This window comes from Ylistrum balloti, unplaced genomic scaffold (assembly GCF_031769215.1).
Source record: "Ylistrum balloti isolate Yb309-2 unplaced genomic scaffold, AGI_CSIRO_Ybal_v1 Utg371268, whole genome shotgun sequence".
NCBI lineage: Eukaryota > Metazoa > Mollusca > Bivalvia > Pectinida > Pectinidae > Ylistrum > Ylistrum balloti.
In genome coordinates, this window is record NW_026782683.1 from 409,222 (window position 1) to 434,711 (window position 25,490).

General features: G+C 33.6%; 1 protein-coding gene across 2 annotated transcripts; it reads right to left on the reverse strand.

Annotated features, from left to right (window-relative positions):
* Nucleotides 1-898: 898 nt before the first annotated feature.
* LOC132561717 (protein CASC3-like) lies at nt 899-25,221 on the reverse strand. 2 transcript variants are annotated; one of them, XM_060226419.1, is made up of 12 exons: nt 25,120-25,221; nt 21,333-21,366; nt 20,811-20,869; nt 20,483-20,608; nt 17,072-17,205; nt 16,245-16,409; nt 13,412-14,769; nt 12,712-12,978; nt 11,997-12,077; nt 11,255-11,577; nt 6,515-6,688; nt 899-5,500 (listed from the first exon to the last, which is right to left on the reverse strand). In XM_060226419.1, exons 1-12 carry the CDS (start codon nt 25,219-25,221, stop codon nt 4,859-4,861), a joined length of 3,465 nt encoding a protein of 1,154 aa, XP_060082402.1. In that variant the 3' UTR covers nt 899-4,858. The 2 variants fall into 2 exon arrangements, with proteins under 2 accessions (XP_060082402.1, XP_060082401.1); XM_060226418.1 differs by having other exon boundaries at nt 12,712-12,987.
* Between the last annotated feature and the right edge of the window lie 269 nt (nt 25,222-25,490).

Genomic DNA, 25,490 nt, shown 5'->3' on the forward strand with positions numbered 1-25,490 from the left:
TCATTACAAGGTCACGACTCCTACGTCATTAAAGGGTATTAACGATTCAGGTCATTACAAGGTCACGACTCTTACGTCATTAAAGGGTATTAACGATTCAGGTCATTACAAGGTCACGACTCCTACGTCATTAAAGGGTATTAACGATTCAGGTCATTACAAGGTCACGACTCCTACGTCATTAAAGGGTATTAACGATTCAGGTCATTACAAGGTCACGACTCCTACGTCATTAAAGGGTATTAACGATTCAGGTCATTACAAGGTCACGACTCCTACGTCATTAAAGGGTATTAACGATTCAGGTCATTACAAGGTCACGACTCCTACGTCATTAAAGGGTATTAACGATTCAGGTCATTACAAGGTCACGACTCCTACGTCATTAAAGGATATTAACGATTCAGGTCATTACAAGGTCATGTGATTTCACTTTACATGATTAGATGAGTCATGTTATTACAATGCCATGACTTTACACGTCGGTACAATGTCACGTGACTTCACTTTATATGAGCATATGTCTCATGTGATTACAAGGTCAAAAGTTCATACGTCAATACAAGGTCACATGAAGATGACAGCGCCAGACAGAGAGTTGACAGTAAACAAAGTAGTAAAATATCTAGATATAGTGGTTAATCATTGGGACCATGGACGAAGAGCAATTTCAAAACCTACTAATGGTAAATTTCTCTTGAAATGAAGGATTTTTAAAATGAAAAAAAAAATAATAAAAACAAAAAACGGTGACTATGGAATGCCATGGCTTGCGTTTGTAGAAACACTACAGGTTTTCGTACATTTGTTTTTGGATGAGACTAAATATTTGTGATAATTAATATATAACTTTTAAAATGAAATACAGTAAACTTCAAAATACAACAAGTCCTCAGAATCCGTGTGATATCTTTTATCATCCATTTTATATGCAATTATAACACAGTACAACATGGAAAAGTTGAACATCTCGGCATGTAATTATTGACAAAATTTCAAATGTTTCATTTTGAACAAAAAGTGCTGGAATATGGTACCTGCAGAGGTAAAATCACTTGCAAAGCCGAAAACATTAAGGCTACCATTAAAACTTGTTTAACACAGGATAGGTACAGCGTCTTAAACAACAAACTTAAGGGAGTATGCTACCATACACATTGTACCTATAATTCAGGTAAGAGTTATTTCCCTTTACAACAGTATCCGCCAAACGATGATGAAGTGGATTATTTCACTGGAAGCAGTATTGGTTTTATTGCTAACTGATTGAACACTGAACATTAAGGAGTTATGATACCTTACACATAACTATTTTTGTTAAAGAGTAATCTCCCTCAAACATAATAACTCAAAAATAGGACAAAGGTAAATTCTGTTTATCTTACATATATGTCCTCTGCAAACAAATCATCATAAACTGTTTACACAATGAAGTGGGAATTTCTGAGACAAGATTTAAGTGTATGGAAACATATTCATCATTTATGTTATACCACAACTAAGCTTCAGACCCTGGGCTATACTGTGTCAGTCAAAAGATAATTCAGACTGAGGCTGTTTCTCTTCTGGTCTCATTTATTTGATGTTTGACCCTTTAAATAAGAACAGTATACAAAGAAATATATTCAAATAAAAAAAAAATCTTTCTTTTTTTTTTAAACCTCTCTTAACAACTTTCTTCTTTCTTTGTCATGAAGCTAATGTTTAATGCATGACTGATGTGTTTTCTTATATACATGAAATATAGATCTATTACACTAGTGACATAATCTTTCTTATTACAAGACACATAAGTTGTACATGAGTGGCTTTGAAAAAATATCGTAAATAAAATATTGTATTTGAACATATATTGCTAGAACAATATATTACTATATTACAGTATTGAAACATCATATCCTACACGTATGTTTGTTGTCTGGTAATAATATTGATTCAAATGAAATATTATTGGATAAAAAGGCAATAATATTGTGTTTGTGCGTGACGATAAATTGTACCTATACAATGATAAAGTTTTATGGTGTTTCTTTCCAGCCACTGAATTCTGAAATATCTACATGGAGTAGAATGATGTGTAATGTGTACCTAGTCCTGAATCTGTCTTACAGAAAGGAACTCTTCATAGAAAGGGACATCACTCAAACTTCTGTGTACATAGATATATGGTATACATTCATGTACTTTAAGAAATATGCTTCAATAGAACCTGTTTTTACTGAAACTCTGTTTTTACAAAACTTATAACATTCCTGTCCACTTTAGATTTTTTCCCAATTGAAATTGAATTATGCTTAAATTACAAGTAATTAGAAACATGGAACCAAATATATATTTCTAAAGTAATATTGAACTTTACTAAAAGTCTATATGAACTCTGCCTTACTGCCGTGAAACAGAAAGTGGCCTTTGAGTGTAAATAGATACCATCAAACAGCTCTGGTAGACACAATATCACTCCTCACACATTACTCTTACATTTAATATATTCACCATACTGACAAAAGGGCAAGTAATACTGTGGTGAAAGTTTCCCAAATACATGAATTAGATTTCCATCGCAATTAAATATAGTTATATTAACACTATTTCTTTCTTATTTTTATTTATGAAAATCATGAAGTTATTGGAAAAGAAGACTATCAATTATTTATGCTCTAAGCTTCTTTTCCCATCTTAAATAAAATGCATGAAACTTTGTGTAGTATTGTTAATTAACTGTAACAAAATATTTCTAAAACTTCAGTTATTCGTAAATATGCGTGTATTAAGGGGAGACAACCTAGAAACTGCTTAATATTAGCAATAAGTGTAAGTAATTTTTCACACAATTTCAGATGACTTACAGCCAGCAAACTGCAGAACATTTGAAATTTTAATTCTACTCTGATAAAAACATTTTGAAATCCTATTCTTTTTTAAATGAATAACTAAATATGAATGATTATATACATTTTTGTATTATAGTACAAGTCTGCATGTATCAAAAATATTCTTTACACTGTACAAGTTGTTACTCTTTAACTCAAAAACCTTTATTGCCAACAAAATACATGAACAAGTTCTGTGATAGTAACAAATTTAAACCTAATTAATGTACATTGTCTGAAGGATTCTGACTGTTGACAGTGACAGACAAAAAAGAAATGGCAGGGAGCTATTCAGAACCTTTCAGACAGCTCTGAATAAAACTCGGACAGAGTTCAAAGCTGCCTATATAATAATGGTTTAATGGGAAGGAACAGAAAATTCTAAATAAAACAATCTCAACTACAGTAATCAAACTGACACCAGTCGTGACAAGGTCATTAAATAGATTTTACTTGGGGCTACATAGCACTATATAATGTCTATCAGACAGGAATGCCCCACGTCCTACAGAAACCAGAATTTGATCATGTGTAGTACTTGACTGATGTTATGACACTATGAACAAAATCTGTTGAGGGCTCCTCCAGATGACACAGTTTCATAACAGGATAGAACGGACCTACATATGTAAAATCCTGTCACCCTTCTCCCTCTTACCCCCAGAATATAGCAAGGCAATAGAAATACCAACCCCATGAATTGGGAACTCTAGGTTTGTCAATCAGAGACTATCAAGCATAGAGTGATAATGTTATGATGTTCCTCTTCATCCTTATATATAGAATTTCTTTTTTTATAAATCACTTTATTGAATACATGTACATCTGTAAAACCACTTAATTCCACCTTTTCATATTTAAACACCCAGTTAAAGCAATATCCAAATTTGATAAATATAATCCCATTTCAACTTAAAGAGAATGTAGAATATGACTCCAGATTTTTCATTTTTCAACTTTATACAAACACAAATACATGGTTATTGTGATAGTGTATAACAATTTTCTATCGTCCCATTGAGTAATAAAAACCAATTAAGTGTACAATTTATCCTCTAAAAATACAGGATTTAAAAAAATATATATCCTGTTGGTATTTAAGATTTAAAAGAAATCCTATTTTTTCACTATACTGTCACAGTTAGCGAGAAACACAGAAATATTGACAGATGAAGCTCAAATAATTTGCAAGGAGATTTAAATGACAATATGAAATAACAAGACAGTTTCAAGATATTACAATTTTTAATATTCTACAGTCAATATAATCAACTGATTTTTTTAATTAATTGATTAATCAATTAATTGGCTATGTATGAAAAAATTAAGAACAAAAGTGAAGTAATCAAATTATCTCCTAAATTGTTACAAGAATAATTATATTTCATGTTACACTCACTACCATATAACAATTTACAGGAATTGCCTCTCAATTTATCACCAACATCAGTTGTAATTTTATTTTTCTGACATCCACGAGTAATAAAGATCAGAAAACCATAAAGAGTCAAAGTTACAAAGTCATCGATTGATTGAGAATAAAATTTGATTAGTGAAGGAAAATTTGATTGAATGGATCAGAAAACTAAGAAACAAACAAAAATCAATATTAACTACTTTCTTTAATTGTTATCTGCTGAAACAAGAAGCAATCTTTGCACAATGGAAAAGGATTTTGCTCAATAGATGGTTTTCAGGGAACCATTTTTTTTTTCATTTTACCAAAACAACTTTTCATTTTACTGAAGTGTTGTTGCCATTTTCTGTCAATATTGGTATAAAATAGGTTTTGAAAACCAGGAAAACAAATAGTGGTAAATCCCAAATAAACAGACATTTTTACTCCTGTTTTGTACCATTTAGAATTTGTTCCATTCTAAAACTGAAATATACTGCCACAATGGTTCACTACACAATATACGCAGAAATGCACATACCCATAGGCTGGAAATAATACATTATACACTACAAAGTACACAGTTTACATTCTAGTTGGCGTCTTGTTTGTTGGAAGATTCTTCCTGTTCCTTAACATCAGGGGAGGTAACTCCTGCCTCCCCTGATGTCTTTCCCTCCGATGAAGCATCTCCTTTTGATTCTGTCTCTTGTTTTACGTGTAATTTCTCACTTGATAATTCTGATGGTACAACCTCAACCACACTAGATTCTAAATTACTCACGTCTGTTTCAAATTTCACATATTTTAACGATGAATCTTCAGGACTTTCACTGACAACATTTTGTGTCTCTTTACTTTCATTTTCAACATTTTGTGTATCAGAACTTTCTGTAGGATGATTTTCATTGATTTGAAGTGCAGTGTGAGGATTTTCTATACAATCACTAGCTAGTTTATTAACAGTTTCCACTTGTTGGTTTTGCATTTCTTTCTCTATTTGTTCATTAATAGAATATTTTGAATCAACACTTTCTATAGAGGTATCTGGAATCTGATATTTTGTTGCATCAACCCCTTCTAATGGATCTTCATCCATATAATCCTCTTCATCATCTTCTACATACTCCTCTGACCTCGCATCAGAGAATTCTGGAGTACTGGGACTTCCAGGAGATTTCTCTAAATCGTGTGAACTCTCAAATTCGCCCTGTGAACCTGATTTCTTCACAGCCTAGTGAAAAGGAAATGTAAAAACTATTAACATGATGAATATACTGCTGTATAACACACTCAACTAATTATCTTAAACTTGCATTTTCAAAAAAAAATTTTAAACTAAATCTCTTAACTTAATATTCCAACGTGCAATGTTAAGTGACCTAATCATTTAATAGAAGTTATTATTTTTCAAAATAAAGAAGAAAACAAATTATTAATGATTGTTTTGCCTCTGAACATTTCCAGCTCAATGGCAATGATAGAATTATTTAAACCAGAGAATTTTCAAAGGTATTTTTTAGAATAGTGGCCATCTTTGATTTCAATCTGACCCAATATTTGGTCAACTTGATCAGCGTCATTAAAGGATAATTCAAGGTACGTTAGATCTAAATCCTGTTTACAATGCCGGAGATAATGTTACAGGTAACTGCACAATAATTCTTCAAAATCCCCAGTACCCATGTTAAAACTACATCTAAATTGAACATAATGACAATTATTGACTATGATGACTGAGGTTCCTAAACATTCTATCCAGGTTTGGATAAACAGATTGTAAAATATGAGAAAATTCAAACAAAATGAATAGAAGTAAAAATATAATAAAATAAAAATAGAAAGAAATATAACATAAATACTGATAATGCTAATGACAAGCTTCAAATCAATATCAAACTCAGCATCAAATTATCACTTTCTGCTTTTCTGGGTACTTCTACAGCATCTTTCTATAATTGGTAGTGTTACAGACTTTTCTGATAACCCTATGAATGCAATTTCTCCTGATAGTGTTTATACAAATATTTTCCTCAGAAACTCTATAAGGGCAATTTTCTTCTGGCGGTGTCAATATTGATTTTTTAAATAATGTTCATATACAGATTAACAACAAATAATAACATATTTTCAATTACTACCTTTGCCTTGGATTCATTTGTCATTAATTAAGCCACTGAGATAGAGTTAAAAATATTCTTAATAACAAGAAAATGAAAGCTGAAGCATTTGTTTTAACAGTATGTACCTGTGGGTCGACGATAGGAATGGCAGCCTTGGCTCGACGAACAGGAGAGCGGTGAGGACTCTTAAATTGAAGTTCAGGAGGATAGTAGGTGGTCCCAGGTGGGGGACTCTTGAACTGCTGTAGTTCTGGGGGGTAGTATGTTGTCCCTCCCCGGTACACCTCTCCTTGTTGTGACTGTAAACAAGAAGGATAAGTAAATTTGTGTCTGTCTCACTTTGTCAGATTTGTGAAGTACATCCCTGTCTGTCTCACTTTGTCAGATTTGTGAAGTACATCCCTGTGTGTCTCACTTTGTCACATTTGTGTCTGTCTCAATTTGTCAGATCTGTGAAGTACATCCCTGTGTGTCTCACTTTGTCAGATTTGTGTCTGTCTTACTTTGTCACATTTGTGTCTGTCTCACTTTGTCAGATTTGTGAAGTACATCCCTGTCTGTCTCACTTTGTCAGATTTGTGAAGTACATCCCTGTGTGTCTCACTTTGTCAGATTTGTGTCTGTCTCACTTTGTCAGATCTGTGAAGTACATCCCCGTGTGTCTCACTTTGTCACATTTGTGTCTGTCTCACTTTGTCAGATTTGTGAAGTACATCCCTGTCTGTCTCACTTTGTCAGATTTGTGAAGTACATCCCTGTGTGTCTCACTTTGTCAGATTTGTGTCTGTCTCACTTCGTCAGATTTGTGAAGTATATCCCTGTGTGTCTCACTTTGTCAGATTTGTGAAGTACATCCCTGTGTGTCTCACTTTGTCAGATTTGTGTCTGTCTCACTTTGTCAGATTTGTGTCTGTCTCACTTTGTCAGATTTGTGTCTGTCTCACTTTGTCAGATTTGTGTCTGTCTCACTTTGTCAGATTTGTGTCTGTCTCACTTTGTCAGATCTGTGAAGTACATCCCTGTGTGTCTCACTTTGTCACATTTGTGTCTGTCTCACTTTGTCAGATTTGTGAAGTACATCCCTGTGTGTCTCACTTTGTCAGATTTGTGTCTGTCTCACTTTGTCAGATTTGTGAAGTACATCCCCGTGTGTCTCACTTTGTCATATTTGTGTCTGTCTCACTTTGTCAGATTTGTGTCTGTCTCACTTTGTCAGATTTGTGAAGTACATCCCCGTGTGTGTCACTTTATCTGATTTGTGAAGTACATCCCCGTGTGTCTCACTTTGTCAGATTTGTGTCTGTCTCACTTTGTCAGATTTGTGTCTGTCTCACTTTGTCACATTTGTGAAGTACATCGTGTGTCTCACTTTGTCATATTTGTGTCTGTCTCACTTTGTCATATTTGTGTCTGTCTCACTTTGTCAGATTTGTGTCTGTCTCACTTTGTCAGATCTGTGAAGTACATCCCTGTCTGTCTCACTTTGTCACATTTGTGTCTGTCTCACTTTGTCACATTTGTGTCTGTCTCACTTTGTCAGATCTGTGAAGTACATCCCTGTGTGTCTCACTTTGTCAGATTTGTGTCTGTCTCACTTTGTCAGATTTGTGTCTGTCTCACTTTGTCAGATTTGTGTCTGTCTCACTTTGTCAGATTTGTGTCTGTCTCACTTTGTCAGATTTGTGAAGTACATCCCCATAATGAAATAATTGTTGTCTGCCATTCCACTGCAGCCTTGACCTTTGATTACTTGTAGGCAGGGAGTCCTGGACTATTTACGTTTATCTATATTGATCACCAGGACTATTTACGTTTATCTATATTGATCACCAGGACTATTTACGTTTATCTATATTGATCACCAGGACTATTTACGTTTATCTATATTGATCACCAGGACTATTTACGTTTATCTATATTGATCACCAGGACTATTTACGTTTATATTGATCACCGGTACTATTTTATTAGGATGCACAAACTGATCTAATTTTGTTTTCTGATAAACCCTCATTAATATCTTCATGCCAATCCCAACGTTAGCATGAAGTGTTACATCTGACATACTGACAAACTTTGTGTTACATCTGACATATTGACAAACTTTGTGTTACATCTGACATATTGACAAACTTTGTGTTACATCTGACATATTGACAAACTTTGTGTTACATCTGACATATTGACAAACTTTGTGTTACATCTGACATATTGACAAACTTTGTGTTACATCTGACATATTGACAAACTTTGTGTTACATCTGACATATTGACAAACTTTGTGTTACATCTGACATATTGACAAACTTTGTGTTACATCTGACATATTGACAAACTTTGTGTTACATCTGACATATTGACAAAATTATTTATACACAGGATTTAGTTTGTATTGTGATGTGACTTTTAATAAGAGACCAAGCTCAACAGCAGACTAAATTCCTAATTTGAACGATTATGTATATCATCACAATTTATCTTATCATAGTCTATTGTATAATTTGTATATCATCACTATTTATCTATCATAGTCTATTATATAATTTGTATATCATCACTATTTATCTTATTATGATAGTCTATTATATAATTTGTATATCATCACTATTTATCTTATTATAGTCTATTATATAATTTGTATATCATCACTATTTATCTATCATAGTCTATTATATAATTTGTATATCATCACTATTTATCTTATTATAGTCTATTATATAATTTGTATATCATCACTATTTATCTTATTATAGTCTATTATATAATTTGTATATCATCACTATTTATCTATCATAGTCTATTATATAATTTGTATATCATCACTATTTATCTTATTATGATAGTCTATTATATAATTTGTATATCATCACTATTTATCTTATTATAGTCTATTATATAATTTGTATATCATCGCTATTTATCTATCATAGTCTATTATATAATTTGTATATCATCACTATTTATCTATCATAGTCTACTATATAATTTGTATATCATCACTATTTATCTTATTATAGTCTACTATATAATTTGTATATCATCACTATTTATCTTATCATAGTCTACTATATAATTTGTATATCATCACTATTTATCTTATTATAGTCTACTATATAATTTGTATATCATCACTATTTATCTATTATAGTCTACTATATAATTTGTATATCATCACTATTTATCTTATTATAGTCTACTATATAATTTGTATATCATCACTATTTATCTATTATAGTCTACTATATAATTTGTATATCATCACTATTTATCTTATTATAGTCTACTATATAATTTGTATATCATCACTATTTATCTATCATAGTCTATTATATAATTTGTATATCATCACTATTTATCTTATTATATATATATAAATTGTATATCATCACTATTTATCTATCATAGTCTATTATATAATTTGTATATCATCACTATTTATCTTATTATGATAGTCTACTATATAATTTGTATATCATCACTATTTATCTATTATAGTCTACTATATAATTTGTATATCATCACTATTTATCTTATTATAGTCTATTATATAATTTGTATATCATCACTATTTATCTATCAGAGTCTATTATATAATTTGTATATCATCACTATTTATCTATCATAGTCTATTATATAATTTGTATATCACCACTATTTATCTTATTATAGTCTACTATATAATTTGTATATCATCACTATTTATCTATCATAGTCTACTATATAATTTGTATATCATCACTATTTATCTTATTATAGTCTACTATATAATTTGTATATCATCACTATTTATCTTATCATAGTCTATTATATAATTTGTATATCATCACTATTTATCTTATTATAGTCTACTATATAATTTGTATATCATCACTATTTATCTATCATAGTCTACTATATAATTTGTATATCACCACTATTTATCTTATTATAATCTATTGTATAATTTGTGTAAACCATCCTGGCAATACAATTTTATTTGATTGGAACAGAAGCAGTAGCATTTACAGTGCCATAATAAATTTATGCACAAAATCTTATTTAAATGTGACAAGATCAAAATTTCAACCAAATAAGAGACACACCCAGACAGGTCTTTTGTGAGAAAATATAATTAGCACTGAAGTCCTGTGAAGAATCACAAGTGTGTTTGCAGTATTATACCTAACTGAATACCAAACTGGAACCAAATTGTGAATAGAAAAATGACTAATATCTTAACAGACAATACTTTACAGGATCAGAACCAAACAAATGGCAGCTGTTTTGACAAAATGAGGAAACTTAAGTCATGTGATATTATAATACATACTTGTCAACTTTTAGAACTTGAAATGCAGGAAAATATGTGAAAAACTGAAGTTATTGTCAATTTACAAAACATTAATAAAGTGACCAAGGTAATTTATTTATTTCCGGGGATTTCTGCTTGTTTGTCTACTAGGTTTATCGCCCCATAAACAGCTAGGATAATTTTAGGTCAGGGTCTCCATGAAATAGCTGGTGGCTACTTCAATGAACAACATGTGGGAGGCCTATCAGATGTTGTGCACAGCAATTGGTGTAAAGTGTCCTGCACAAGGACACGACCATTTCAAAGTAATGAATTTCTCAGCTTCCCAGGACACACAATCCGCCACTGGTTGAACATTGAACCATTCATCTCAGATCTTCACTTGAGGTTCAGTAGGACAATACTCCAGCAGAATATCTGCAAACTAATGCACTAGATTTTCTCTCACGGCATGTACCTCTCTCTGGATACTTTATACCTTGTATCCAAATCAGCTGAAAACAATGAGACAATTAAGACATGTTGCTTTACCTGTATCAGATGTTATCAGTAAATGAAGACTAAATGTCTATACCTGTACTTGCTGTGTCTGTGGTGGAGGGGGAGGTTGAGTTGTGGAAACTGCAGGAGGAGAAGGGAAGCCCTGTATAGGGACATTTCCTTGAATGGGTACATTTCCTCGAATGGGAACATTTCCCTGTATGGGAACGTTTCCTTGCATTGGAACAAGACCAGGGGCTACAGGAAACGGAGCCGGAGGTGCACCATACATCATTCCCGTGTTGATAAACTGTTGGGGCTGCATCTGCATGCCTGTTGTCATGGTGACTGGGGGCCCTGAAGTCCTGGGTGGTACAAACACTTGAGGTGGCTGAGCAGTAATACCTCCTGTTGATGCTGTAAAGAGATTTTTTATTTTCTAAAAATATGTAGTAAATATTCAGAAATAAATTTCAAAATAATCACAACTTGCGATATTTTCCTTATGTTAAATTTGAAAAGGGGTATTGTTATAACCAGATATGGCAGAAAAAACTTATTTATCACATAAGTATTTCAAGTTTTGTACATGTGGTGTAAAATGAGATACGAGATAGAAGAGGCATTCACTATCACTATTTTAGTGTCATGAGTGGTATAAAGATGATGCCAGTTCTGATATGCTTAAATCAAAGTCACCAAAGTTTTTGTAAGTGCCACATTGGAAAGTGAGATGTATGTTATGTAAAAGTAAATCATTTTCATCAAAGTGTTTACATTTGTTTGACTGTTTTGGTGGTGAAGATTTAATATGACAGAATCATATGACAGCTTACCTGGTATGGGGAAAGTCATTGGGGTGCGTAACATTGTTGGTTGAAAGGTAGGTGCTCCTGGACCCTCCTGCTTCACAAAGCCTGCAAAGATAACAATGATGTATTCCTCATTATTAATGATAAGAAGCATTTTTAGATAAAAATCATTTATCTGTCACATACTTTACAGGGTGATCCCATAGCTGTGTGGACAGGGATATCACCACACCAGTGTAAAAGTTTGTAAAAGTTTGGCTGTCAGCCATTTAAAACAAAAGTATCAGTGAAACTGTTGAATGATCCCTGAAAACAAATTCAATGAAAAACAAGAATTACAAAAGGGCAATAACTCTGTAATAAAGGGGTTGGGAGCCTTGACTTTGGTTCACTGCACACTGTCCTTAGTATGACCAATGTATACAACAAGTTCTATTCTTCTTGTAAAAATACAAGTTAAGTTATGGTCCAGATTCAAACTTGTAACAAAGGGCATTAACTCTGTAATTAAGGAGTTGCAGTCCTAAGTTTGGTGCACTTGCGTTTGTCTTAGTACGACTGATGTATACACCATCTTTCATTATCCTAGTTAGGATGCAAGCAAAGTAATACTCTGGCCACAAAAAATTAACAAAGAGCATTAACTCTGTAGTAATTAATAGGCTTTGAACCATTACTTATTGCTCATTCTATCCTTATCAACCACAGATAAACAATATTTAAATACAACTTTCTTTACCTGGTGAGGGAGGTTTGTAAAACTTGGCATTCTGGCTTGAAACTGAGGCAGGAGTCTTGCTAACAGTAGTCTTACTATCAGCAAAAGTTGTTTGGGGTGGGGCCTGCTCAGTAAACCCCGCCTCCTGTCCTGCCCGCTGTCTCTGTGAAGAGTATCGTTTAGATCGCCCTTGTTGACCTCCTGCGTCAGTCTGTTTGCCGACAGCTGACTTCGGCACCTTGTTGTAGTTTTGTTTCTGCTCAAAGGACTTTGGAGATGTGCTTTCACCTGTAGAAACTAAGTGTTAGAAAAAGTCATATAAAGGGTTCATTACATTTACAAACCCTGAAAATGATTTTCTGAATAAAAATGAAATCCAACACTGTGAACTGATTTAAAACCTTGTTTTTCTGTTATGATAGATATATTACACTGCTTGAAAATCTGGGAGGAAAATTTTACAAAATCAACATAGAGAATTCACAGTAAAGACATGTGCGGGTTACCAGATTTTACATAAAAAACCACAACTTCTGTAAATATATATATAATTTGTCTTGACTGCACAAACTGAAAAGTCAAATTAACATAAAAAAAATTCTAGGACAAACTTTACCCTTTGTTATGACGAAACAAAAAATGTACTAGAATGAAGGACAATCATTTTCTAAACACACTGGCAGATGTGTTACCTCTCTTATCACACATCTACTTGACTTACCTGTCTTAGACGGTATCTCAGTGGTATCTACACCTTGTTCCGAGCCTTGTAGATTCACATTCATTGTTCCCTGAACAACAGCATTGATAGCATCGTCCTGAACTCTCGTCTTCCCTACAGCTCGATCCCGAGCTCTCCTATCTTTGGAGTAAGATTTACGCTCTCCAGTGTTTGATATAACTATGTTAACATTTTGAACTGTGTCTTTGTCAGTTAAATCATGATGTGTACGTGTGGATACCTGATCTAAAGGATTGGGATCTTTGACTGTTGTGTCAACCACTTTCGTTGCAGGTTCGGTTGTGATAGTTGTTCGGAAAAGTTCACCTTCGTGGTAGCCATATTCGTCCAACAGATCACTGTAATCTCTTGATGCATGTTTCTGGAACCGTGGAGGAAATTTATTACCGCGATTAGAAGTCACATTGTCTCTCATGTCAGAGTATGAACGAGATCCACGTTCATCTTGATCGAAGTCTCCACCACGTCCACGTCTGCTCCGACCTCGGAGTCCTGCCCTTGATGAAACCCCTCCACGTTCACGCCTTTCGTACCTATGAGGTTCTCTCTGTCTACCCTGATTGTACTCTGGATCCCTTGATCGTGACTGGTTCTGATCATTCCTGGCCTCCACTCTATCACTAGGACTATTTCTGTATCGATTTCCCCTCTCCTGTCCGGAATATCCACGATCTTGGCCTTTAGAATAGCTACGGTCATTACCTCCAGGATAGTCATGATCTCTGTCTTGGCCCCTTTCCTGGTTTGAATAATTCCTGTCAGGTCCCCTATCCTGGTTTGAATAATTCCTGTCAGGTCCCCTATCCTGGTTTGAATAATTCCTGTCAGGGCCCCTATCCTGATTCGAGTAATTCCTCTCAGGCCCCCTATCCTGATTTGAGTAACTCCTGTCAGGGCCTCTATCCTGATTCGAGTAACCTCTGTCAGGGCCCCTATCCTGATTGGAATAATTCCTGTCTGTGCCCCTACCTTGATTGGAGGCATTCCTCTCAGGTCCTCTGTCCTGACCGCGGGAATATACTCTTTCTTTACCAGCTGTGAAGCGTTCCTCATCTATTTCAGTCGATGACGAGCGATTAAACGAGCGGCTGGTATTTTCGCGGTAAGTGTTGTCACCGTTACCACCGCGGCCCCTGTTGTTGTTATTTTCGCGGTAAGTGTTGTCGCTGTTACCACCGCGCCCCCTGTTGTTGTTATATCTGTTGTTTCTTAAATCTCTTTCCTGGTTGTTGTAGTTGTTTTTACTCTGTATAAAATCGTTTTGTGGAGAACGTCGAGATGGCGGGCGATCAGAAACAAAATCTTGTAGCCTAGCTTTCTGATCAGATCTTCGACCCCTGGTGAATAAAAATGTGAAGAATGGATTAACATTGACTCAGTTAACATGTAAAACTGGAAATATCCTCAAAACAAAGCAAAGTATTGGTTTTGCCTGGAAATATTGATCGTTTTACATTTGTCTCAGGTAAAAAAGCTTTTTTTTCCAAAAGCAATCAACGATGACTATTGACCTTTGACCTTGACTGATGGCTACCAAGATGTGAACTTTGACCTTTAACCTTGACTGATGGCTACCACGATGCAACGCTACATGAATTAAATCTATTGAGGTTGAGTGTATCTTATACACCAACTTTTTATTCCAAAAGATCTTTTGACCTCTGACTTTAACCAATGACCACCCAAATGCAATCAGGATAATAACTTGATGATGCTATGTAAAAGTTCTAGGACCAGTGCCATCGTTGGAACAGACCATGTCACGGTTGAATATAAACGTAACAATACAACATTGTTTGATTTGAGCACAAGAAGGATCGTTTAATTAGCTTCCATTAAATATATGTTACTGGAAATTTCAAAAGTCTCAGAAATTGTCACTCTTAAGGAGATTCCGCTTGAAAGCAGACCCAATGCATCCAAGGGATGTGATATTGAGCAAAGATTGAGCAAAGATTTCATTGGTTCCTTATACGTTAATAATTCTTTTATAGAAATTTCATTTCCATTAAAAAACAAGTCGTTTTGGCTCGACAGATCTCCAACAAGAAAATGGATTTCCCAGTTTCCACATCTATCTATCCACTACACATAACTGTTGAATGCCGATATATTAATATGAAAATGAAATGCCAAAAGAGTATTCATTATCTATGAATTTTCCTCTGTAAAAGTTACTTCTCTTAGAAATATATTTTACATAGTAATATTGCGTAATAACTACTATTTTGTATCCCAGTTGAAACTGATGACTTAGTTTGACAACTACCACTGGGCCCCTAAAACTGCTTGTGCCAAATAATCCACAGATCAGCTCTAGTCCCAATCTGTACCTGGCATTTCTCTTACAGGTTCAACCAGTCTAACAATCTTAATGACTAACATGATAGCAGCCATCGTTTCAAAATTCTCGAAATGCTAAATTGTAAATACTGTTTATTTTGTATCCCAATATAACAATAAGGAAACAAATTTCAGATGACAGTCAATTCACAACACATATTTCAATATCATACAACGTTGAAAGAGATTTATCTTAAAAATCTCTGGGAAGTTAAAAAACACAGGAAGAAAGAAAACACTTTTCAATGGAAACACAACTGTATGAAAGGTATAGACCATAGAAAGTAAAAATGTAAACAGACTCCTGTGAAACTAATACTGAAGGGGATTGTTGATACAAAATAATACCTCTATCCCTTAAAGACTTCAAAGCAGCACAGCGTACCCACTGATCTGTTACTACTTTACGTTGAATTAACCTAGAACATTTCAAAGTAAGTGACCTACTTCTATTGTAAATTTCACCTACCTTGGCCTATTGTTCATCTTTGGTGCATCCGGGGGTTTGTCATACTGCCTGATATCATAGCCGTACATTGTGATAAGCTCTTCCTGGGACTTGGGAGCTTGTTGATCCTCACGGAATCGGTCATGGTACCACTTCCCATCATCTTTCCATAGCTTCTTCTTTGGCCTATAATTATCATACAGTCATAACTGATCAAGATTTGTACTAAAATATTTTCCTACAAACAAAACAATCTTTGTATTAAGATTAACAAAGCGACCCAAAAGCCTTAATGATCAAATGAATTCTTTAAATAATGTCACTGTTCTTGTGGCATATTTCCTGGAAATAATCCTCAAATTAAGATAATTTGTACAACATCGTACACATAATGCAATGTAAAATGTATGTAACATCAACTGCCATCCCATGCCTAAGATTTAAACCATGTTTGAACTGAAACAAGTTATGCTGAAAAATAAAGTTTCTTTTATGAACTTAACCAAATTTTACCCCTTCTCTCAGGGAAACATGGCCCTGAGGTCAGAAAATTCATTATTCATAAGATTTTTGAAATTGACATTGAATTGGTGGAGGGGTTATTCAGAAGTCAAAAAAAGTTGATTGTTCATGATGGACAATACATAATCCTGGACAAAAGGCAACCATAAAAGGAGGTCTATGACATTTTGTCCAAGACGACTTAAAAATGCTGAGGCACATACTAAAGAATTGTTTCAATTATGTTTGAACTTTGGAAAATTCCAGTCTTAAATTGCCTTGGGATTGACTCAAATGCTAGATTAAGAGGAACACAAAACAATTGTTTTAGACTTAACAGCAGTTACCTTTGCTGATCTTCCTCTGTGACCGAATCCTCCATGGAAATTCTCATGTCGTGCTCGTAGAAAGCTCCCCTTCTGGGTACAAAGGCGGGATTTTTCCGATCCTCGTCATCATCCACTTCCTCCTTTGGCTGTTCCTGTTTATCAGTGACATGTTTAATCAGGTTTGACAATAAATAATATTTTGAACTTTTAAAAGTTAAGTCTGAATATTTGTATAATATTTGATAGCATCAAAGAATAAATTGTTTCATACATCAAATGCCTGTTAAATAACAGTAAGAGTATTCCTAGACACTAAAGCATTTGTATAAATATGACTTGTTCCATACAAGGACTATAACAGTAACACAATTTGGAATCTTAATATATCTAAATATTAATTTCACACCTCTTTGAGGAAGGGCAAAGAACCTTCTGTAACCATACAGATTTATAGTTAACTGTTCACTACCATACAGATTTATGATTAACTGTTCACTACCATACAGATTTATGATTAACTGTTCACCACCATACAGATTTATAATTAACTGTTCACCACCATACAGATTTATATAACTGTTCACTACCATACAGATTTATGATTAACTGTTCACTACCATACAGATTTATGATTAACTGTTCACTACCATACAGATTTATATAACTGTTCACTACCATACAGATTTATATAACTGTTCACTACCATACAGATTTATATAACTGTTCACTACCATACAGATTTATGATTAACTGTTCACTACCATACAGATTTATATAACTGTTCACTACCATACAGATTTATATAACTGTTCACTACCATACAGATTTATAATTAACTGTTCACTACCATACAGATTTATATAACTGTTCATCACCATACAGATTTATATAACTGTTCACTACCATACAGATTTATATAACTGTTCACTACCATACAGATTTATGATTAACTGTTCACCACCATACAGATTTATGATTAACTGTTCACTACCATACAGATTTATGATTAACTGTTCACTACCATACAGATTTATGATTAACTGTTCACTACCATACAGATTTATAATTAACTGTTCACCACCATACAGATTTATAATTAACTGTTCACTACCATACAGATTTATATAACTGTTCACTACCATACAGATTTATATAACTGTTCACCACCATACAGATTTATATAACTGTTCACTACCATACAGATTTATATAACTGTTCACCACCATACAGATTTATGACTGTTCACTACCATACAGATTTATATAACTGTTCATCACCATACAGATTTATATAACTGTTCACCACCATACAGATTTATGATTAACTGTTCATCACCATACAGATTTATATAACTGTTCACTACCATACAGATTTATATAACTGTTCACTACCATACAGATTTATATAACTGTTCACTACCATACAGATTTATATAACTGTTCACTACCATACAGATTTATGATTAACTGTTCACTACCATACAGATTTATGATTAACTGTTCACTACCATACAGATTTATGATTAACTGTTCACTACCATACAGATTTATGATTAACTGTTCACCACCATACAGATTTATCATTAACTGTTCACTACCATACAGATTTATGATTAACTGTTCACTACCATACAGATTTATGATTAACTGTTCACTACCATACAGATTTATGATTAACTGTTCACCACCATACAGATTTATGATTAACTGTTCACTACCATACAGATTTATGATTAACTGTTCACCACCATACAGATTTATGATTAACTGTTCACCACCATACAGATTTATATAACTGTTCACCACCATACAGATTTATAATTAACTGTTCACTACCATACAGATTTATGATTAACTGTTCATCACCATACAGATTTATGATTAACTGTTCACTACCATACAGATTTATGATTAACTGTTCACTACCATACAGATTTATGATTAACTGTTCACTACCATACAGATTTATGATTAACTGTTCACCACCATACAGATTTATGATTAACTGTTCACTACCATACAGATTTATGATTAACTGTTCACCACCATACAGATTTATGATAAACTGTTCACCACCATACAGATTTATATAACTGTTTCAGATTTATGATTAACTGTTCACCACCATACAGATTTATGATTAACTGTTCACTACCATACAGATTTATGATGAACTGTTCACTACCATACAGATTTATGATTAACTGTTCACTACCATACAGATTTATGATTAACTGTTCACTACCATACAGATTTATGATTAACTGTTCACTACCATACAGATTTATGATTAACTGTTCACCACCATACAGATTTATGATGAACTGTTCACTACCATACAGATTTATGATGAACTGTTCACTACCATACAGATTTATGATGAACTGTTCATCACCATATAGATTTATGATTAACTGTTCAATACCAATACAGATTTATGATGAACTGTTCACCACCATACAGATTTATATAACTGTTCACCACCATACAGATTTATATAACTGTTCACCACCATACAGATTTATATAACTGTTCACCACCATACAGATTTACGATTAACTGTTCACCACCATACAGATTTATGATTAACTGTTCACTACCATACAGATTTATGATGAACTGTTTACCATACAGATTTATGATTAACTGTTCAATACCATACAGATTTATGATTAACTGTTCACTACCATACAGATTTATGATTAACTGTTCACTACCATACAGATTTATAGTTAACTGTTCACCACCATACAGATTTATGGTTAACTGTTATAATTAACTGTTCACTACCATACAGATTTATCATTAACTGTTCACTATCATACAGATTTATGATGAACTGTTCACTACCATACAGATTTATGATTAACTGTTCACTACCATACAGATTTACGATTAACTGTTCACCACCATACAGATTTATATAACTGTTCACCACCATACAGATTTATATAACTGTTCACTACCATACAGATTTATATAACTGTTCACTACCATACAGATTTATAGTTAACTGTTCACCACCATACAGATTTATATAACTGTTCACTACCATACAGATTTATAATTAACTGTTCACTACCATACAGATTTATAATTAACTGTTCACTACCATACAGATTTATAATTAACTGTTCACCACCATACAGATTTATGATTAACTGTTCACCACCATACAGATTTATGATTAACTGTTCACTACCATACAGATTTATGATAAACTGATCACTAAACGAAGGAATCATGTTTTGTAGCTCTAATCAAAATATCAAGATTAATATTACAACTAGATTTTACAATGAAACTTCACATTACAACATATGACATTAGTTATGTATATCTGTATGAAGCTTTACATTAAAATGATGTAACTTAGTTGTGTATCATCCTTAGAGATAGATCATACTTGCCACAGTGAAATTAAACCTACCTCTCCATCTCCACTCTGCCTTTCCTCTCCCTCTCCTAAACTTTCCACAATCACACTACCATCATAGGTTGCTGTTTCATCATCTTCATCGTCATCATCGTCATCATCATCATCAGTATATTCATCCTGTGAAAAAAAAATGGTCATATTTCTAGGAACTTTTAGGATACATATCTCTCCTACAGGAATAATCAAATCAATAAACCCTTTAGAAATCAATGTGAATATCCCAATATTTTAAAAAGTTACATATATTGTGCAAATGAAATTTTGACACTAATATCTCATTCTTCATTTTTCATCATTTCAGACATTTTTATCAACTCACATCATCATCATCATATTCTTCATCATTATCCTCATTCGCACTTTCATATTCAGAATTATCTGCAACAAACAAAAATTGGCATTTCAATAAATATGCTGATTACAATTAATGTTTTTCTTTATTTTCAATAGCATGACGATGGAATGAAAAAAAATTCATTCAGAGTTAAATTACATCCTAAGCTGTTTGTCAACATATTAATATACAATATTCTATACACACTTTCCTTAACCGGGAGATTTCTTAAGCCAGTTTACCTAACTGGGAGATTTCTTCTGCCAGTTTACTACGTAAAGTGAATTCAGAAATATCATACTATCATATATAATGCATTTTGAATGTTGTAAAAAAAAAAATTAAATTATGCATCTGACAAGCCACTGGACAGAGTTCTGTAATCTCACATATATAAGTATATTGTATGATATTCACATTTAATTACCACTTTCATTTATGAAAATTTTAAAGTTATTAAAATGACATTTATAAATTGAGTTAATTGTGTTAAATATAAAAGCATACCTCCTCCATCAACTGGCCCCTCTCCTTCACTCTCCTGTAATCAAAGTAGGAGAATAGTTTAGTATGTATTTACAAAGTAACAAATTCAATCTTTACATACAGTGATAAGATTCACAGTTCATTTTATCTGATATCTATTTTCTCAAATCACCACATCCTGATTTCTGATTTTCCACATGGCTTCTCTAGAATTGTTACTTATTAAACCTTCTGATTTATATGTTTGCTGGTTTCTACTATTCATTTACCACTTATGTACTGTATATCAAAGTAAACTCATATGTTGATATAAACTATAAGTTGTGTCAACACATTACTGGATTTACAGAGATTATTTTGTCAATGTAATAAGTCAATAGGATATTTTCAGGTCAATATGTAACAGAGGTCATTATTTATTACATATTCCCTCTCCAGGAAACAATGCATCCTCAAGTTTCCAGGGGTTACAGTGATGCTGGTGGGGCTTGGCTAAGTCCTATTCCCAGATCCCTACATGGGCGCCAAGGTAACAGAGGTCATTATTTATTACATATTCCCTCTCCAGGAAACAATATGTCCTCAAGTTTCCTGGGGTTACAGTGATGCTGGTGGGGCATGGCTAAGTCCTATTCCCAGGTCCCTACATGGGCGCCAATGTAACAGAGGTCATCATTTATTTCAATGCCTCCACAAGGAATCGATCCCGGGACCTCTGGCTTACTAGTCTGATGCTCAACCGCTCGAGCTAAAGAGAATTTCTCTCCACTCAAGTGGTATATTGTGGCTAGTATTTACTGGGGTTACAAATAAATATTGTGCTTGAATGCCAGCTATCCGTTGTTAACAACAGTTTTATAACTTAACAATAAAACTACTTGACAACAAGATTTTTCTCTGAGTTAATAGCCGAATGGCTGCATGCCTTCATTCATTTATGAAAGTGTCTTCGGCACCTTGATGGGGTAACACTAAATACAAGAACAGCATGATCACCTACTAAGAATGGAAACAAAATTTTAAGGACAAGTTGATATATCGATGAGAGTTTATATTGTTTTTCCAATATGATCTAATTAAATCTACAAACTATATAGTAGGGGAGACAGTGACTTCTTTAATTCCAGGTCCATGTCTTAGACCCTTCCTTGGAATGACCCATTTCCATAAAAAACATGGCGGAAGGTAGCAGCATTTTGAAAAATGTTCCCAATAAAATGGCAAAAAACAGCAGTAGGACAGCGTTTTCGTAATGTGAAAATTAGTGACAAAGTGTCACAAAACTGATCCCAATTACACTACTGTATGTGAAATTAAAATTAAAATAAAAGGCATCTTCATTTTGTAAAAAGCTGTATTATCCTACCTTTAGTTACTAAAGTTATAATATATTTTTCGACATGACTCTGCCAACAACGTGTGAAGTGTGCCAAACCTACGGTCAAAACCAAATAATCACATGAATGTTGAATCAATTAATTACCTATTAAAACATCAAACAAGTGTGAAATATTGAGGAGTTATACTAAATTTATTGTAAAACTAAGGCTTATATGAAAAAATAATCCATTTGTGTGATGAGTTTCACAACAAATATCACAGAATAGCATGTTTATGTAAAAGAAAAATATTATGAAAATATAGTAAAGTGTCACAAATGTTTACTTAATTGTTTGAAAAAATGTGAATTTCTTTTTCAGTTTTAGCATTTGCTTAACTGAACTGAGTGACTTCACTAGGTTAGAAAACTTATTTTAAAGGTAGAAAAAATTATCGTGGTAGTATCGCAATAGTCACTTGATTATCACAATAATATCACCATACATGTAGTAAGTTTACAACTGAAATATTATCGTGATAGCTTTTTAGGACTAAATAGTCACCCCTAGTATGGGGTCAGTGAGTTCTTATGTATGAAAATGAAATTTCCTTGAAAGCTTTGATGTTTTTACAAAATAATCTGAAACAACATTATGCTTACTCCAGTATACTAAATCACCTGACAATGCAAAGTGTTCTCTCTAAAGGTTTTGAAATAGTCAGGTGCTCAGGCCATATGACAAGGTACATGTGTCTGTCACTTATTTGATATTCTTATATGCGTGGAAAGAAATAAATAACAAAGAGGTCTAGCGGCCTTGAATGTCACATGAGATATGCAATATTGAATAACAAGGTTAAAAGGTAGTTTTCAAGAGTCATGAAACAGAAATTGTGACACTGAATATAGACAGTGTAAATACATGCATACCATCAAAACTGTCATCCTATACTAATAATTCTGATAAAGTTATTTCCAGAGGGAAATAATCAATGTTATGCTCAAAAATACAATTTTCTATGAAAATTACTGTAAAGTTAAAAAAAAACTTCCTTCCCAGGAAGAAATGTGAGACACATTTTTGGTTATTTAAACACTTGAAGATGCTTCCATTCATATACAGCTTTTAATTCTACCATACCTGGGTGTTGAAAACAAGATTTTTGACATTTAAGTCAATTTGACCCCTACTGGCCCCATCCATCAGCCCCTTTGGGGTCAGTTAGGATCAATATGGGCATACCATCAAGTCGTCCGCCTTTACTTATAAATAATCTAATCAAGTTTGAAAAATTGCCAATGGAAATTAAAGAAATTATACTAAAAAGTCCATTTTTCCTATATAAACTAAAGTAAACTTTACCCCCTCCCTACCAAGAAATGTGAGACCACGTGGCCATGAAATTCACAATTTTGGTAAAGCACCTGAAGATGCTTCCATTCATGAAGAGTATTTGATCCTACCGCATCTGGGTGTTGAAAAGAAGGTTTTTGAAATCCGAGTCAATTTGACCACTTTTGGCCCCACCTCTAAGGCCCCTGTGGAGTGGGAAGTGTATAATTCACAATTTTGGTTCATCTATGGCCAGGAAAGTTTTTTTTCAAAATCACAAATTACCTTATTTGAAAGAGAAATATTGCATCAAATGCGGATTTGACATATTTTACAAAATACAGTACAAACCAAAATAATGGCCCACATTACCACAAAGGAACTCAGGCTGATCCCTGATATATCTATATTTTAATGGGTTGTTCGAGCATAGTCTGTGACTTTCGTCAATAATCTGCCATTACATTGGTGTCACTGCCAGTAATTTAACAACTGTATGTGATCTAACATAGCTGAAAATGTTCATAGTATGTCTCTCCTGTTTGTCTACACAACAATTATTGAAATCATTGAAAAATATATATTCAGATTAAAACAGTCAAAAACTATATTCTGTGGTCGACTAATGGTCAGGTGAGTCTAGCTAAGTAGAAATCCATCGGAATGCAATCCGAGATATACGTAACTCAGGCTTTTACTGGGGTCCACTTTTATTAACCCCGCATGTTTTTAGTATTATTCACATACAACGCATCCCTTACTTTTCACAATAATAAAATGTAATTACGATATTCTGATACTAATGGGACTACGGAATTGATCAATGAAAGATATAAATTTATCGCTGAAACTTGACAAACATAGAAACAATCAGGCTTTTTCCTGCCCGTGCAACCCAATACTTTCCGTGCATAAAATACTAGCGATGTCCCAAACAAGTTTCAGTCATTCACTTGTGATATGTTATTAATTTGTGGTTCATAGAAAGAGTAAATTGATACATTTTCCTAAAGTCAAAGCGTAGGAAAAGCACCGGCCTCGTGCAAACCAAAATCGTCAGAAAATACTGGATTCCACAAATATTTGTGCCGTGATTCAAACAGGAAGGACTCTGTCAACAAAACAAGCTATCTATAGCTATTTCTGAGGCTTACACATTCAGATCGACGCGTTTCAGCTTTCTTAGTCCCGCTTGTTTCTTCGGTTTCGTCTTCACTCTCGCCTTCAGATGGCCTTCGTCGTCTTCTGTCCGCCATTTTTCTTTCAATGGGAGCTCACGCGCGAAGTCTCGCGATATTTTGCACCAACTGTAAATGGATACAGTACAGGTATTCGTCGCTCACCAAGGGCAATTCTTACCTATATTTCGTACTTATCATTTTGTTTTTAAAAGTGAACTGAGATACATCTAAACAAATTATATATAAGAAAATGGAAATTGCTACCAAGAATTAAGTGTTCAAAACACCTTCATACTTTCTCAGCATAGGCTAATTAAAATCTTTTTCCAAAGGATGCTTCTGGG

Excerpts from the sequence above, each read along its gene's own strand:
- LOC132561717 (XM_060226418.1), bottom strand. The coding sequence starts at position 25,221 with ATGGCGGACAGAAGACGACGAAGGCCATCTGAAGGCGAGAGTGAAGAC. Across the intron at positions 21,367-25,119 it reads AAACGCGTCGATCTGAATGT|GAGAGTGAAGGAGAGGGGCC; the intron begins GTAAGCCTCAGA and ends CTTTGATTACAG. Across the intron at positions 6,689-11,254 it reads CACAGACACAGCAAGTACAG|TCACAACAAGGAGAGGTGTA; the intron begins GTATAGACATTT and ends TCTTGTTTACAG.